Below are 16,668 nucleotides of genomic sequence, written 5' to 3' on the forward strand. Positions count from 1 at the left end.
AGTATAAAAAAGACAAGCCATAAGTGTTGGCAAGGGTGTGGAGAAAAGGGAACCCGTTTATGCTCTTGGTGAGAATGTAAATTGTTTCAGCCATTTATGAAAAACAGTGTGGAGGTTCCTCAAAAATGAAAAATAAAACTACTGTATGACACAAGAATCCCACTGTATATATCCAAAGAAAATGAATCAGTATCTCGAAGCGACAGCTGCGCCCCCATGTTCACTGCAGCATTGTGATTTATAATAGCCAAAACATGGAAACAACCTCAGTGTCTACTGATGGAGGAACAGGTTAAGAAAACGTGGTATGTATGTGCCATGGAATATTATGAGAAAGAAAGAAATCTTGTGACAACATGGGTGAACCTGGAAAACATTTTGCTAAGTGAAATAAGTCAGAGAGAGTAAGACAAATGCTGTCTGAATTCATTTATATATGGAATCTAAAAAAGTTGAACTCAGAAGCAGAAAGTACAATGGTGATGGCCAGAAGCTATTAGATGGAGAAAATGGGGAGATGTTGGTCAAAGAGTATAAACTTTTAGTTAAATGATGAATGAGTTCTGGGGATCTAATGTGCAGCGTGGTGACTATAGTTAATAAGGCTGTTTTGTGTATTTGAAATTTGATAAGAGACTAGATCTTAAGTATCCTCTCTCCACACACACAAATGATAACTCTGAGGGGATAGACATGCTAATTAGCTTGATTGTGGTAATCATTTTACAGTGTATACATATATCATCTCACATCATTATATACCTTAAATATATTCACTTTTTATTTGTCAATTATAGCTCAATAAAGTTGGAAAAGTATTTCTTTAAAAAAGTAAAAATAAATAGGTGAATATAATTCTTAAAAATGGGAAAAGGACTTTAGTAGACATTTCTCCAAAAAAGATGTACAAATGGGCAAAAAACATGAAATATTTCTCAACATCACTAATCACTAGGGAAACGCAAATCAAAGCCACAATGACGTACCACCTTAAACCATTGGGATGGCTACTATAAAACAAATAAAACAGAAAATAACCATTGTTGACAAAGACGTAAGGAAATTAGAATGCTCGTACACTGCTGGTGGAAATATAAAATGAAAAATAGTGTCAGCTCCTCAAAAACATTAAAAACAGAATGACTACCCTGGCCAGGCAGCTCAGTTGGTTAGAGCATTGTCCCGATACACCAAGGAAGCAGCCGATGAATAACAAATCAATGTCTCTCTCTCTCTCTCTAAAATCAATAAATAAAAATTTAAAAATATATTGAGAAAAGTGAATAATGACAGTGAATATCTTTAAAAAACAGAATGACCACATCATCCAGAAATTTCACTTCTGAATATATAGCCAAAAATTGAAAAGCAGAGCTCAGAGACATTTATGTACCCGTATTCACAGCAGCATCATTCAAAGTAGCTAAAATGTAGGAGCAACTCAAGCAGCATATACTATTCAGCCTTAAATATGACTGTTTGGAGAATACTGTTTAGCCTTAAAATCATAGAAAATTCTGACACATATGACAATATGAATAAACCTTGAGAACACTAGGCCAAATGAAATAAGTGAATCATGAAAAGGGTGAGGTAACTGGAGCAGTCAAATTCATAGTCACAGAAAGTAGAATGCTGGTCACAGAGGGCTGGGGGGAAGGAGAACTGGGGAGATGTTTAATGGGTACAGAGCTTCTGTTTTCCAAGATGAAAAGTTTTGGAGATGGATAGTTATGATGATTGGACAACAGTTTGAATATACTGCTATCACTAAACTGTACACTTATAAATGGCTAGGATGGTAAATTTTGTTATGTAAATTTACCAAACTAAAAAAAAAAGAAGGGGCCATTAACTGTTGAACACTAGGTGTTCTGAGTCCAATCCCTGATTCTTCACTTACCAGCTGTGACCTTGGAGATGTCGCAACTGTGCCACAGGGTTATGAGTCAAATGGAGGAAGAAGAATATACCATACTGTAGGGCTGTTGTATATACAAAAACCCTTCACAAATTATGTCAACACCAGGTAGATGTAAGGAAATAGACTCTTTTGTGTCTCCAATGAAATAAGTTAACTGGATCAACTTGTAAAGTGCTTAAAACTATGCCTGACACATAACAAACTAAGTGTCAGCTGTCATTATCATTTTGCATTGAGTTGAGAGAGAAAGAGAGACATCAATTTGTTGTTCCACTTACTTATGCATTTGTTGGTTAATTCTTATATGTGCCCTGATCAGGGATTAAACCTGCCACCACGGTGTATTGGAACGATGCTCTAACCAACTGCGCTACCTGGCCAGAACTCAGCTATTATTATTCATAAGTCTTCCTTATGTAGGACATAATGAAGGCACACACCATGAGCACCTCTGTGTTCTCTGCACCTACACCCACAGGACAGATGACACTGGGAGGCTTGACTACAGTCCTGCTTAGTAATAACTGATTTAGGGTCTCTGTGAAGTGTGTCCTATTACAGGGCCCTCAACAGTTCCCTGAGGGCCTGAAAGAGTTAATTACCTTCCATAACTGACTTCAAACGCTGACCACAATTAAGCTAATTTAATAAAAAAGCATAATGATTCCAGATTATCTATACTTTTAATTGTATATCAATTGTACAATAAAGTGAGGTACTTAATGACCATGGGGAAATGCACTCTAGCTGTAATTTACAAAGCTAAGTAATATATGAAAGGAAAAAATAAAAATGTACATGAAAGTGTAAGTAATTAATTTTTTTTTAGATTTTATTTATTTATCTTTAGAGGGGAAGGGAAGGAGAGAGGGAGAGAAACATCAATGTATGGTTGTCTTTTGTGCATTCCCTGCTGGGAGCTGGCCTGCAGGGAACCAGCCTGCAACCCAGGCATGTGCCCTGACTGGGAATCAAACCGCGATCGTCGGATTCGCAGGCCCGAGATCAATCCACTGAGCTACACCAGCCAGGGCAGGTAAGTAGTTAATTTTTGTAGTAGGAAAGTATTAATCAAAATAGCTAACAGATTCCTTGTGTTACATGTGAGCTCGGAAGGCCAATGACTCTTCCAGTCTTACCTCAACCAGGAGTGATGTGTGTTTGCCAGATTTATTTTCTGTGAAGTTTTATAGCAATTTACTAGTTATCTGGATAATTTAAAGGAAACTCTGAATGGAGGGGTAAGAGATGGAAAAACAAAAAAAAATTGGAGAGAATGCCAAAGAGAATTAATTTCTAAAAGTACCTATGAGTCCATATTGATAACAAATAACAGAGAAAGGAAAAGAGAGAAGGAGAGAGCTCTTTCTTACAGTAGAATGAAAGGAACTAATAAATGAAGAAGGAATGTGGAATTAGAAAAATCGCTGTTTTGCAGCCATCTTAATAATCATTCCTGCAAGATTCCTCAGTGGATGCTAAATTAGTGAGAGAATGTTTCAGGAGGACACGACTATTTCTGGTCTGAAAGTTCTCCCTGAGAGATACCTATTGACGACAAAACAGAGAACAGTCCCTTTCCAGTGGAGAAGCCTGGCACACAGCACCTTAAGCAAATGGCCAAAGCTGACTAATGATAATGTGACAAACCTCCCAATGAGGCACACTTGAGAAAGATAGGTATCACCTCCCGGGAACCGCTGCTCCAAATGTATCACCTGAATCTAATCATGAGGAAATACCAGGCAAACCTAACTTAACACAGGGTCTACAAAATTAGTGGTCTATACCCTTCAAGAATATCAATGTTATGAAAGACAAAGGAAGTCTGAGAAAACGTTCCTGATTAAAGCAGATTAAAGAGACATGACAGCTGAATGCAATGTGCTACCCTGGACAGGGAAAAATAGCTCTAAAGGACGTTACTGGGACAATTAATGAAATTTGAATGAAGTGTGTAGGTTAAATAATAGTCTTGTGTCAATGTCAAATTTCCTGATTTTGCTCATTGTACTGTGATTATGTAAGTGAATATCCTTGTTCTTAGAAAATCCACACTGAACTATTAAGGGGTAAAGAGAGATGTCTGAAAGGAATACTCTCATGGTTTGGAAAACATGTATCTGTAAGATACATATAATTCACACATGTAATATTATAATATTCATTACATCCAACATGTATATTGAATTAGATGGAGAGAAAGAGAATGACAAAGCAAATGTGTCCAAATGTTAACAACTGGTAAATTGGGGTATAGGAAATACCCCGATTTTTGTTTTTGTTACTAGCCATGCATTTTTTCTTTAAGTCTGAAACTATTTACAAAAATACAAAGTAAAAATTTTTTTTAAAGGGGACTTGCTGAATTAATGTCCAAGAACCTTTCCAACTCTAAGGGTTTCTGAATTGAAATTCGTTAGCGGATTGTCAACACTGTGTAAGCCCGGGGCCTGGCCCCAGCCTCCTCCGGTCCTCCCTCAACCTTTCCCCGACACCACTCCTGTTCTCTCCTCCTTTGTTTCCTTCCAATTTTAGGACACGCAATAACTTCTGAGTTATTGTAAGCACTCAGAGACAGGGGAGTGAAACCTCTGCTCTCTATTTTATTCCTTCTTTTTTTCATGTAATTCAGATTTCCTCTCTAGCAGCTCTTTTATCTCATAGTTAAATAAGTCTTAAGCCCCTTTTCTTAAAAAATGACCAAAACCCCTGCTGGAGTCAACCTCTCCTCCACTCTTTGTCCTCCTTCTTCCCCTCCACACTAAACTTCTGCAAGCGCAGTCCCTGGTTGCTCTCCCTTTCCCGCCTCATCCTTCAACCCAACACAAACTGCCCTCTGCAGTCACCCGTCACTGAAGCTGCTTTTGCCAAACTCATCAGCCACTTCCTTATAAGCAAAGCCGATGGGCAGTTGTGGGCCCTCATTTCATTGATCAGTAGCATCTGACACATTAACCACTCCTTCTTTCAGAAACACTCATGGTCTCCATGGCCCCAGGTCCCAATTCTCCTCTGACCACTCTTTCTCCATCTCCGTGGCAGGCTCCTCTGCTTCTGCCTCTGCCTCAGTTCTTCCCTGGGCTCACCCCACATGGCTTCTGTTGTGCCTCTTCACATTCCCCCATTGCCCACCTGACACCCTCGCTAGGATGTCTCATATGCTTTTCAAACTCACTATCTCCAATCTGAGTTTTTCATGGCAACCTACCAGAGAGAATAGCACCAGATGGACTTTACTGGCAAGCCAAAAGCCTGGCATTCATCCTGCCTCCTTGCTCACCCTGCACACCAATCAGTTAATAATTTCTGTTAATTCCATCACTCCACAGTGGCTCTACCTTGGGTCAGCTACCATGTGTCCTGTTTGTCTCACTGCAGTCACCAGCTTCCAACCTCTAACCCACATTTCACTAGCCACCTAAAATGATTTTTCTAACATAAAAATATGAAGTTGCTCTCCTCCTTAAAATCCTTCAGTCATGTTCCATGTCTTCAGCCTAAAGTCAAACCAGCTTAACATGGCTAATAAGATTTTTCATGACAAGGACATTAGGACCACTTCCTTCAAATTCTTTTTAGTTCCTTTGGAAAGCCAACTTCTCCCACACCCATGGCTTGGAAGGTACCATGGTCTCCGTTTGTGTCAAAGTCTGCCTTCTGCACACCAGACTAAGTCTTGTGCACCCGTGATGACGTCCACCTTGTTTACCACTGTGTTCCCAACCAAGGCCACTGCCTGCAGCCAAAAAGAAGTAGCTTGCAGGGCTCTCATTCCCATCATATGAGAGCTTCAGATTCTTCAAGATTACCATCCACAGAGTAGAGATTTTCTCTCCTTAGTCCTGTCTGAACCATTGGGAAACATTTCTTTGGTCAGTGACCTAATCCAATATCACTCTGAAATATCACTCAGTTTTCTCCCACAAATACTTTTTTCCTTTACATCCTGACACTTTTCTTCTCTATCCTTAGATATATCGATGAATCATTACTTTAGATTCCACTAATTCAAGTGTTGCAAATATTAGACTCAATGACACCCAAAATAGCCCATTAATCCCATTACTGCAAATATTCAACTTTTTGCTGACAAGGAAAGGGAATTCTTAAATTAAATCTTAGGAAACAAAGGAATGATTTAACACCTTTTCCTCTTTTGAATTTAATAATTCATTTTTACAAAATAAAATACTTTTTTAGTTGTGATACTTCCATTAAAATGTAAACCATTATGAACTGAGGGTTTTGCATTACCTTATCTTATTTTACTTGTTAGGGTAACATAATAAAATAAAAATGGTTTTCAATTTTCAACTCAGAGAGAAACTATTCCAAACAAATTATTTACTGCACATTTCTGAGAACCATGTTTTAACTGAGAACCATGTTTTGCTTTGATGGGTCACCAAACTGAGACCCTATAATTGCTAATTAAGGGATATTATCTCTTGGGATCTTCTTTCACTTATAGCTTTGAGCTTGTTGTTAGAAGATCAGAGATTATTCTCTTCACTAGGACATTTCCCTTTAATTGTGAGCTTCCTATTAAGTCAACTGTGAGTAGAACAAGATAAAACCCATCACCCAAGTCGCTGACAAACTAATGTGCAGAGCCAGAAAGGGTAACTGCAAGAAGTGAAAGCTTTAGAGGGCACGTCCAGGTTCACATTTTACAAAGTTTGGATGAACTTTGTAAAGCACATTAAGAGAAAGGGGAATGAAGGTACACACTTTGTCAGCCTTGGGTGGTTTTCTGAACTGCACATCTGACTTTCATGAGGACTTGATAATGAAAACAAAAAGGCTGCTGAGAGTGCTTTAGCAGTTCTGGCTGGAATGGTGGCTACAGATTACTGTTCAAGGCTCTCTCCTTGACTCCTGAACCCAAACACTCCGATTTCACTTAATCCATTAATGCCAGGCTCTCGATCTTAAACTCGTGCTATATAGATGGTGTGAGTTATTTGAATTAAAGACTACCTGTAGCTACCAACATAGCTTTAGTTTTCTTTTCCAAAATATTTCATGCAATGAAGTCACTAGGAGTAAATTTATGAAACCCTTTGAAAGGCAATTTGGCCTAATGCATTACTTAAGAATGTTCATGTAGTTTGAGTTAACAATTATTCTGAGAAATACCCATAGATGGAGAAGCCCCAGGCACATAAGAACACTCACTGGAGGATGTAAGGTTATTTATAACAGCAACACCAGAACTAGTGGTATAAAAAATAGGGGACTAATATTTTGTGCTTGCTCTGTTCTAGCCGTCATGTTTAGCATTTTACATTTGTCAATGCATTTCATATGCACAACGACGTTATGAAGTAGGTGCCATTACTTTTTCCTTTTTTTAGATAAGGGCATAGGCACAGAGGCATTTGTTCCAGCTCATGCCAGAGCTGAGATCTATTTAAACAGCCCAGCTCCAGAGCCAGCCCTTCAAAGAACTATCATGTTTTCTGACAGTTACGCCTCAAAAATAACGTAGTTCAGTGTGTTGTGTTTGCAATAATGTAGAAAATATTTATGGTATCATGTCTAGTTAGAAAAACAGACATGACCACAAATGTAAATATTACTAAAAAGTGAGAGAGAAAAAAAATAGCCCTGGCTGGTGTAACTCAGTGGATTGAGCACTGGATGTGAACCAAAGGGTCACTGGTTCAGTTCCTGGTCGCGGCATATGCTTGGGTTACTGGCCAGGTCCTTGCTGGGGGACACGTGAGAGGCAACCGCACACTGATGTTTCTCTCCCTTTCTTTTTTCCCCTTCCCCTCTCTCTAAAAAAATAAATACATAAAATCTTAAAATAATAAACTTCTATGCTTAAAAACAGATTCAAAGGTTTAGACACCAAGGTACTAGTACTGATGATCTTTGGGTGACAGAACTATATTTCCCTATTATTTTCTACTTTAAAAATAAGCTTATATTGCCTTTTTAATCGTAAAAATGATCATTTATTCCTTTTAAAGCTCTCATGTGTCTACTGCGCCCGCTCACATTTCCCATACCTCCCGACTCCTTGCTTCACTTTATACATCCAACACAAGATTGTGGTCCTAGTTCTTATTTATCCCACTTTTTATTTCTTATAATTCTCCCCCTTGTTCTTTCTTCTTCCTGTGTGCTCCCTCCTCTCTTCCCATCCCACAAGGCCCGTGAGCAGAAGGAAACAAAGGCCCCTGGCCCTGCTGTGGGCGGATGGCAGATACCCTCTGTCCTCTGTCCTGGTGGCCCTGTCTGTGGTTCCACCCCTGCAGAACTTTGCTTTCCCTTCTTTCTCACCTTCTTCCAGGCCTGCACTTCTCTCTGGAGCATGAAGCTGCCTCCAGACAGTCAGATGTCCCCAGGCCAGTCTTTTGTTCTCATGAATACCTGGCTGGCAGGCTTGGTGGACTCATCCCAAGGCCATTTCCTTGGTCACAACCTGATTTTCACAGGATCAGAAGCAACAATACTGGCGCAGTAAGGAGTGGAGTCAAGGGCTCCCTCTGTTCTCCCAGGTCATCTCTCAGCCCATTGGGATTCTACTCAAGGACACCTACAAGTGGAGCTGAGGAGGAAAACTGACTAGATTGGAAACCAGGACCTGTCAGGCAATTCTTCCCGGAAGTATAGGCTCATTACTTATAACCATTTGGCTACAGATTAAGAAAATTATTTGTTTTTTAAACCTTTATCTCCAGTTAGCAATTTGCGTGTGTGCTAGTTTTCTTCTTAAATCTTACTTCTTAACTACCTGATAGTGAGGAACACTGGTAGCCTTAAAAATAGGAGGCAGTTCCTTTTTCAAAATGTGTTCACCTCATTCCAATCCTCTGTCATTTCACACCCGTCTTACTACCCGAGTCATGAAGGGTGGTTTCATTCATGCCCTTCAGTAAAAGTGCTTGCAAGTTACCTGAGCTTCAGACACATCAAGCTCAAATGCTATATAGCTACCACGCCCCTCCCCCAACAAAAGGGAAAATAAAACATTACTTTTTTCCTCATTGTAAAAGAAATGTGTGTTCCTTGCAAACAAACAAAATCAGACAATTATATAAAAGTGTGACAAAGAAAGTGGCACTCTCTTGTAATTTTATCTCCCTGAGGGAGATGTGGTTATTATTCAGTTTGGTTTTTTGAGCTTTCAAAATCCCACACGGCTGCCCTACCTGCCCTGCTCTCCCTCCCCTCACCCCTGGTCAGGCCCAGCTCCGGGAGCCCCACAGGCTCATTCCTACCTCTGGGGCTATGCTCAAGGCATTCCGTGTTCTCCAACTGCCCCGCCTCCGTCCCCCATCCAATTCACCTCCAATTTTAAAAATCCAGCTCAAGCCCTCCCTGCTGCATGAAGCCTTTCAAGCCTTAGCAATGTATAGAATATGTACCCAGGGCCACACAATTCAACCATAAAATGTCTCTTCTGATTCCAACCTCTCTCTCCATCTAGATCATATACTCTCAGGGCATGGGCATCATGCCTTATCTTTTTCTAGAGCTTTGCAATATGGTGGTCAATCATAAGTGTCTGTGTAATAAAAATAAGTGGTTGACTAAGTGGTTCCCTTTAGTGAAATTTTTTACTCAATGTATTTGATTCTTTACGGGTTTCAGACAAATAAGCCAATGATAATTTACATGAATACCCTGAAAATGCTTTTAAATGTCTCCCACAGCTATTCACAGAGTGCCTATGAAGTATGGGTGTCAGTTAAAACAAGGATTCCCCTCTGGTTCCAGCACAAAGCTGATGACTAGCTGGGGCATTATTTACTCCCCGCTCACTAAAATGTCCCCCCTTCTGTAATGAGGTCATTAAGTTTACACTGTCCATGATGCCTAGAATGATGACATTACAATAAGTCAGTGCTCAAGTTGCTGGTTGCTGCTTAAGTGTCCTCATGCACCGTCTTGGTGCAGAATATTTAGGTTGAATTCACAAAGGCTCTGATTCAGTCAAGGGCAGTGGAAGGCTTCATGGCATAGTGGGACACTGCCCTGGTACTCCAAGCGAGAGTCCCTGTGAAAAAGAAAGTGAGTGGCAGTGGCCAGGATGGAGGCGGGTTTACTGTCCCACAGTCATTGCCTGTTCTGGGACTAAAAGGTATATGTGTGGAATATGCAAACTGCTAACCAACAAAGGTTGATATTCATGCTCACCTCTCATCACATTTAATCAGAATCACACTGTCTGTTCCAATGCCCAGGGCTGCAGCTCCCTTCTTGAGGGAAAAATGACTCTGTAAAAAGACATATTTAGAATTAGTTGCCTGTAAAGTCAAGATCCACTCCCCCAGTTATTATTTTCTTCTGTTTCTAATCTGTCCCTCCAAAGCCTGGATTGCTGAGAGAAAAAAAGCATCCTTTACTTGGGCTTTAAAAAATTGTGCTGAAATATACATAACATAAATGTACCATCTTAACCATTTTAAATGCACACACAGTTCAGTGACCTTATTAAGTTCATTAATATTTTTGTGCAACCATTTCTACCATTCATCTCCAGAACTTTTTTCATCTTGCAAAAGGGAAATTCTGTACCCAGGAGACAATAACTCCTCATTCCACCCCCTTCCCAACCCCTGGTGACCACCATTCTATTTCCTGTTTCTATGAACTCAACTATTCTAGGTGCCTAATAGAAGTGGAATCATACACTCTTTGTCTTTTTGTGTCTGACTTATATCACTGAGCATAATGTCCTCAAGGCTCTTCTGTGCTGTAGCATATGTTAGAATTTCCTTCCCTTTCAATGCTGAGTAGTGTTCACTGTATGTCTACATCACATTGTGCTTTTCCATTCACCCATCAATGGCCACTTGCTTATGCCTTTTGGCCATCTGGATGAGGGTGCTATGAGCATGGGTGTGCAGATATCTGTTTCAGCCCCACTCTTCACTCTTCGGAGTATCCTTAAGCAGGGAATACTGAGTCCTATGGCAGTTCTGTTTTTGAGGAGTTGTCATATTGTTTACCATAGCAGCTGCACTGTTTTCCACTCCCACCAGCACTGCCCAGTGGTTCCGGTTGTTCTATATCTGTACTTGTTTTCTGGTTTTTTTTTTTTTTGATAATTCTCATTATGATGGGTGTGGGGTGATACCTCATTAAGGATTTACTTTGTAGTTGCTCAGTGATTAGTGACACTGAGAATCTTCTCACATGCTTATTGGCCATTTGTATATCTTGGTGGAAGAAATGTCTATACGAGTCTTTCCCCTATTTTTGAATAGGTTTTTTGTTTGTTTGTTTACTTGTTGTTGTAGAATTCACTTGGACTTTGTGAAAAGTGAAAAATAGTAAGACCTTGCAAATTGTAAAAGGATCGGCTACCCCAACACACAGTAATCCAAGCCAATTTTAATACAGGGTTAAGAACACGTAAGTTGTTTCCATCAGTGTATATGTGGCTCCCAAACATATTTTGCTGCAAAGAGATTGCACTCAATTTCTCTCAAGTTCTGTGAGATTGCATGCACTCAGGTAAGAGGAGAGAATAACTTTAAATTCAGCACTTTTTGTCCTAGACTTACTGGAGGGGTTATCTGTTTGTGCAGGTGACTGTCCAGCCTGGGGTTGGCTCAGGAAGGAGGCATTGGTTCCTGGCTTGGGCAGAACACGGTATGGAAAACACCACACTGAAAAGGCATCACCACATCTTTGTGCTCTTGGTTATTGATTCTGGGTAGGAATCACTGCACAATTGGGAAAGCTGAGAGAGGCAAATCTAAGCCCAGCTGCATGTACTGCATCTGCCCAGCAGCCTCTTACTATTAACTACAGATCATTAAGCTGTCGGAAAGGGAAGCTGCTGCCTCAATTTATATCTCCAAAGGGCTGCTGACTGGAATTTTAATTTAGGGTACCAGAGTATACTTTCTCTTTGCCCACTTTTGACTCATCTGAGTTCTTAAACATGCAGCGTAAGAACTACTAACACACATATTTTTTAGGGGATGTGTTACAAAAGCAAGAAGAAATCACATGTAAAAGAAGAGCAAATAATGTAAACCAGTAAACAAGGCACGAAATAGAGGTGTTTAAAAAGCCCAGTGTTGCTGGGAAGTAATGAGAAAGGGCCATTAGCCTCATTTTACAATCCCAGAAAGACAAAGTGGACATTAGTTACCAAGGTACCTGGGAATGAGGAGAGAGAGCTTAATTGGGTTTGCAAAGATGCATGTCTCCCCCACATACAAAAGTGCCTTCTCTTGCCTACTTAGCAGATCCATGGGTGACCCTCAGAAAAAGGGAAAACAACACTAAGTCTCACTGCCAGGAGGGCAAAGAACAGAAGAAACAGCTGCCCTACTGAGCAAGCACAAGCTACTCAAATTAGCCCCTCAGTGAATGAGCTGGTAAGTAAGCACTAAACTGCCAAATGGCAAATTGGGGATAAGTAAGAGATCTGGTGCACCTGGTCAATGAGAGGAAGTCGGCTTGTCTGGTCTTTAATGAGAAAGAATGGGGATTCTCAAATGAGGAGCAATTAACCAGGATAATTGATCACTGTACCAAATGCTACACACTTGAAGGCAAACACATGCCCAAACAGAAAGCTTAAAGATGGGGAACAAACGTGATATGAGGCATGAAAAAGAAAATTAGGTACCAGACACTGTTTATATTTTCAGGAAAGGGAGCAGGGAAATAGCTAAATGTTGTCCACAAATAGCAAAGGACCCATAAAGAGGAAGGAACTTGAGAGAAAAAGAAAGACTGCCGAATAAGGAAGAAACAATGAAGACAGCTTAACTGGCCCATCACTTTCTACTGGAGAGAAAACATGTGCAGAATCATTTTTAATCCTTGGCACCATGTTTCATGGAACCACTTGCTGAAGAACCAGAGCACAGCAGTATCCCAGATGCGGGGGAACCTGGAGACCAAGTGTCTAAAGAGAGCAGAGGAAACGAGGTGGCATGTGGCCTGGGTGGCCTTGAGAGCCAAAGGGCAACAGTAGAGGAATAGACTGACTGCCTGGGGCAGCTTCACCAAGTGGGACCACGAACAAAAATTGGAAGCTGTGAGAATTCAGCTGTGTCCTCTAAATCATCAAGACTGTTGTCATAATCAGTTCATTAATAAAATAGCTTGGGAATGAGCTAATGAATGCCCCTCTTGCCTTCTCCACCCTGATTTTGAAAGAATAACAATAGGCATCTCCCAAGTAGAATCTAGTGCTTATTCAGAACTGAATCATATTTTGATTTAAGGGTAATAGATAATAAAACTCACATGGTTTTAAATTTATACAAATCAAGATTAACTTCTCTATCTTTAAAAAAAGACATAAGTAATCTAGATATAGGCTACATGATTCAGTTGACATTTAAAACATGTGCAAACAAGTATGGGATTTTATTGTTATAAAATAACTATAAGTAAAAAAGTAAGCAGGCTTTCTGGGTTTGTGTTGGGTTTGATTGTCCAAAGTGAAAATGTGTAAGAATGAGAGACCACAGGCATGTGCTCCACTATTTCATCTAGCCCTGGGGCTGGGGGATGCAAATGAACTCCTTCCTTCTTTATTGGGGACGCTAAATCTTATCTGTCTTTAGGAATGATAAGAGTAAGGAGAATAGTAGAAAGTTATGGGACAAACTACTTCAGTGTCTTGACAAGCTGGTTTCTCTTCCTCTATTCCAATTTAGATAAGCAGTTTGGAAAGCTGCATTAATGCTTTCAACCCATTGTTAGTTACATCCAGATATTTAACTGAGGCTTAGATTTAGCTGCCTAGTGGACCACAAGACTTCAGGGAACACAATAATTATTAAGACAGCCCTTAATACCTAGTTACCTTCACCCCTCCATCCCCTACCTTGTGTCCTATCTCTCCTCCTCTTGCTCTTTACTTGGTAATATTCCTGGCTCGACTGGTCTTCTGTGAGCTTGCTAAGCTTGTCCTTGCCTCTGGACCTTGGTATTTGCTGTTCCATTTCTTGGAAACTCCTTCCTCGGATATGTTCATGGCTCCCTCCCTCATTCACTGTAGGTCTCTGCTATGTATCATCTCCACAGAGACCTTCACGAGCATCTTGTGGAATAGCCCATTACCAACCCTTTCTTTTGTCACCATGTGACATTAAACATTTATTAGTTTACCAACTGTCTGTCCCCTATTAGAACATAAGCTACATAAGGGCAAAACTTTGTTGTAGCATACAATTAATAAACATTTGTTGAATTTGACCATGTGCTCAGAGAACAAATCCAGGGAAATATCCAATATTTATTGCTATAAATCTCTGACCACAAGTCTCAATGTTGAAAGGTGGCTTTGGTGATTGGGGCCAGATGATGGTGGGCCAAATGGACCCCAATGCCTCTAGTCCAAGGCCCATTCTAGAGCAAGTCCACAGGTCTTCTTCATACCCACCCCAGAAAGCCTGAAATAGGGTCCTTTCTAAGCAGGAAGCAGCTGTAGGCCCTTCTAAAGAGACCAGCTGCTGCGGGGGCGGGAGGGGGGGCAGAAAGAAGCAACCAGAGACATCAAGTAAAGAGAAAAGACACACTAGGTTTGAAATATCAGCTCTTAACTCTTCTGACATTGTATCAAAAGCTTTACCTTTTAAAAAGTTCTGTCAGTTGTTCTTGGACTTGATCCTTTTATGCCAATACCTACGCCCTCTCCTCAGGGGTGGAGTGAATAAAGTGTGTGTGGGAGAACACTAAGCAGAGGTGAATGGACTACACATTATCATACATTGAGGACCCCCAACAAGTAGAGCTTGAAACACAACCTATGAATGAATTGGAATCTACTACTTTGACTCCCTGCCTTGTCTTGGACACCCCTCCTCCCCTTAACAAGTGCAGGACCAACAGTTTCACTTGTCCACCAGCTTCTTTGTGCCCTTTCCACATATCCATTGGTTTGCCTTACATACACCCTGAGATTTGAGGGAAATGATAACCCCATTATCAGAGAGACTAGTAGCCCTTGTTATTATTTCTGTTCATCGGACGGAGTAAAGATCTTCCTGTTCCCTAAAACATTTGATTTACAAAGAAGCTCATACTCTGTGAGACCACCTCATTGATTTCTAATTAATGATTTGGAGAGGAGGGTGTCACCACCCATGTTTTTAGACACTCTGTGAGGCAGAGGTAATGTGGATGTATACACAAGGCATTTCTGTGAGGATGCTTTCTTATTATTCACATTTAATTCTATAGTTTAAAGTCATCCCACTGTCAGCTTTTGCCCAAAGGATGTGTTAAAAGATCTTGGTGTGTCCAATGCTTAAGTTGACAGAAAAAGAGATCCAAGGATATTTGCTGTCAAATATGAACACAACACTGACCCTGTCACAGTGATCACTCAATGGAAAGCAATTATTTCCATGACTTTAGCATCCTGAGAAAAGTGAAATGTAAATGTATATGGAAAGGGGTCATTTGAAGGCCAGCATGGTCTTAGAATGTACACAAACCCACCAACTCTGGAATCCACCACAAAGGCAGCAGCTGGAAGGTTGCCAGTCGCACGTGGGAAGGGGGCGACGTGACTAGAAACAGGAGAGTGCCAGGTGCGCTGCCAGAAACTAGGCAGTGGCATTGTCCCTTCTCAGAGACCACCCCACACAGCCACAAGGCAGTGAGGCAGGTTGCCCCACCCTGCCAATTACCTAAGGCTCCACCCCACGCAATTTACAGGTGCCTTTTGTACATAGGCCAGGCTACTACGACAGGTAGTAAAGCAGCTCTACCTAGTACACAGAAACAAACACAGGGAGTCTGCTAAATTGAGGAGACAAAGAAATATGGCCCAATGAAAGTACAGAACAAAGCCCTAGAAAAAGAACTAAACAAAATGGAGATAGCCAACCCATCAAATGCAGAGTTCAAAACACTAGTTATCAGGATGCTCAGAGAACTCCTTAACTATGGCAAAAAAATAAAGGAAGAAGTGAAGGTCATATTAAGTGAAATAAAGAATAATCTACAGAAAACCAACAAAGAAGGGAAGGAAGCTGGGATTCACACCAATGATTTGGAACATAAGGAAGAGATAAACATTCAATCAGAACAAAAAGAAGCAAGAATTTAAAAAAGTTAGGATAGGCTGAGAAACTTCTGGGACATGCCAAACATACCAGCATCTGAAAGCAAGGACCTGCATCCAAGATTACTGGAGCAAAGCTATCACTTAAAATGGAAGGGCAGATAAAGTGCTTTGCAGATATGGTAAATCTAAAGGAGTTGGTCACCATCAGCCATTGTTACAGGAAATGTTAAAGGAACTTATTGAAGAAGAAAAAGAAGAAGAAGAAGAAGAAGAAGAAGAAGAAGAAGAAGAAGAAGAAGAAGAAGGAGATCAAAACCATGAACATTAAAAAGGCAACAGTTTCAAAACTGTCAACAACTGAATCTGAAAAACAAAACAAAAAACTAAGCAAACAAGCAGAACAGAAACAGAATCATAGATATAGAGATCATTTGGAGGGTTATCAGTGGGGAGGAGGAAGGAGGAGAATGGGGGAATTACACAAGGATTAGGAAGCATAATTGGTAGGAATAAAATAGACAGGGGAAAGTTAAGAATAGCATAGGGAATGGAGAAGCCAAAGAACTTACATGCTTAAACCATGGACATGAACTAAGGGGGGATGTTGCTGAAGCGAATGGGGGTACTAGGCAGAGAGGGGCAAATTTGGAAAAATCTGGGATAACTCTAATAGCATAATCAATAAAATATACTTTAAAAAAAAGAAAGAGGTCATTTGAGACAAAATGACCTGAGT

The 16,668-nt window shown here is 40.5% G+C and overlaps 1 protein-coding gene across 1 annotated transcript in view; it reads right to left on the minus strand.

Annotated features, from left to right (window-relative positions):
• The window catches only part of GAD2 (glutamate decarboxylase 2), a 73,502-nt gene that overhangs the window by 37,784 nt on the left and 19,050 nt on the right, over nucleotides 1–16,668 (minus strand). Inside the window, exon 8 of the mRNA XM_037037216.1 lies at nucleotides 10,079–10,158. Within this exon, the coding sequence (XP_036893111.1) occupies nucleotides 10,079–10,158 (80 nt within the window). The remainder of the gene's footprint in view (nucleotides 1–10,078; nucleotides 10,159–16,668) is intronic.

The sequence above is a fragment of the Sturnira hondurensis genome, unplaced genomic scaffold (genome assembly GCF_014824575.4).
Source record: "Sturnira hondurensis isolate 20B ecotype Veracruz unplaced genomic scaffold, ASM1482457v3 Scaffold0022910, whole genome shotgun sequence".
Taxonomy (NCBI): Eukaryota; Metazoa; Chordata; class Mammalia; order Chiroptera; family Phyllostomidae; genus Sturnira; species Sturnira hondurensis.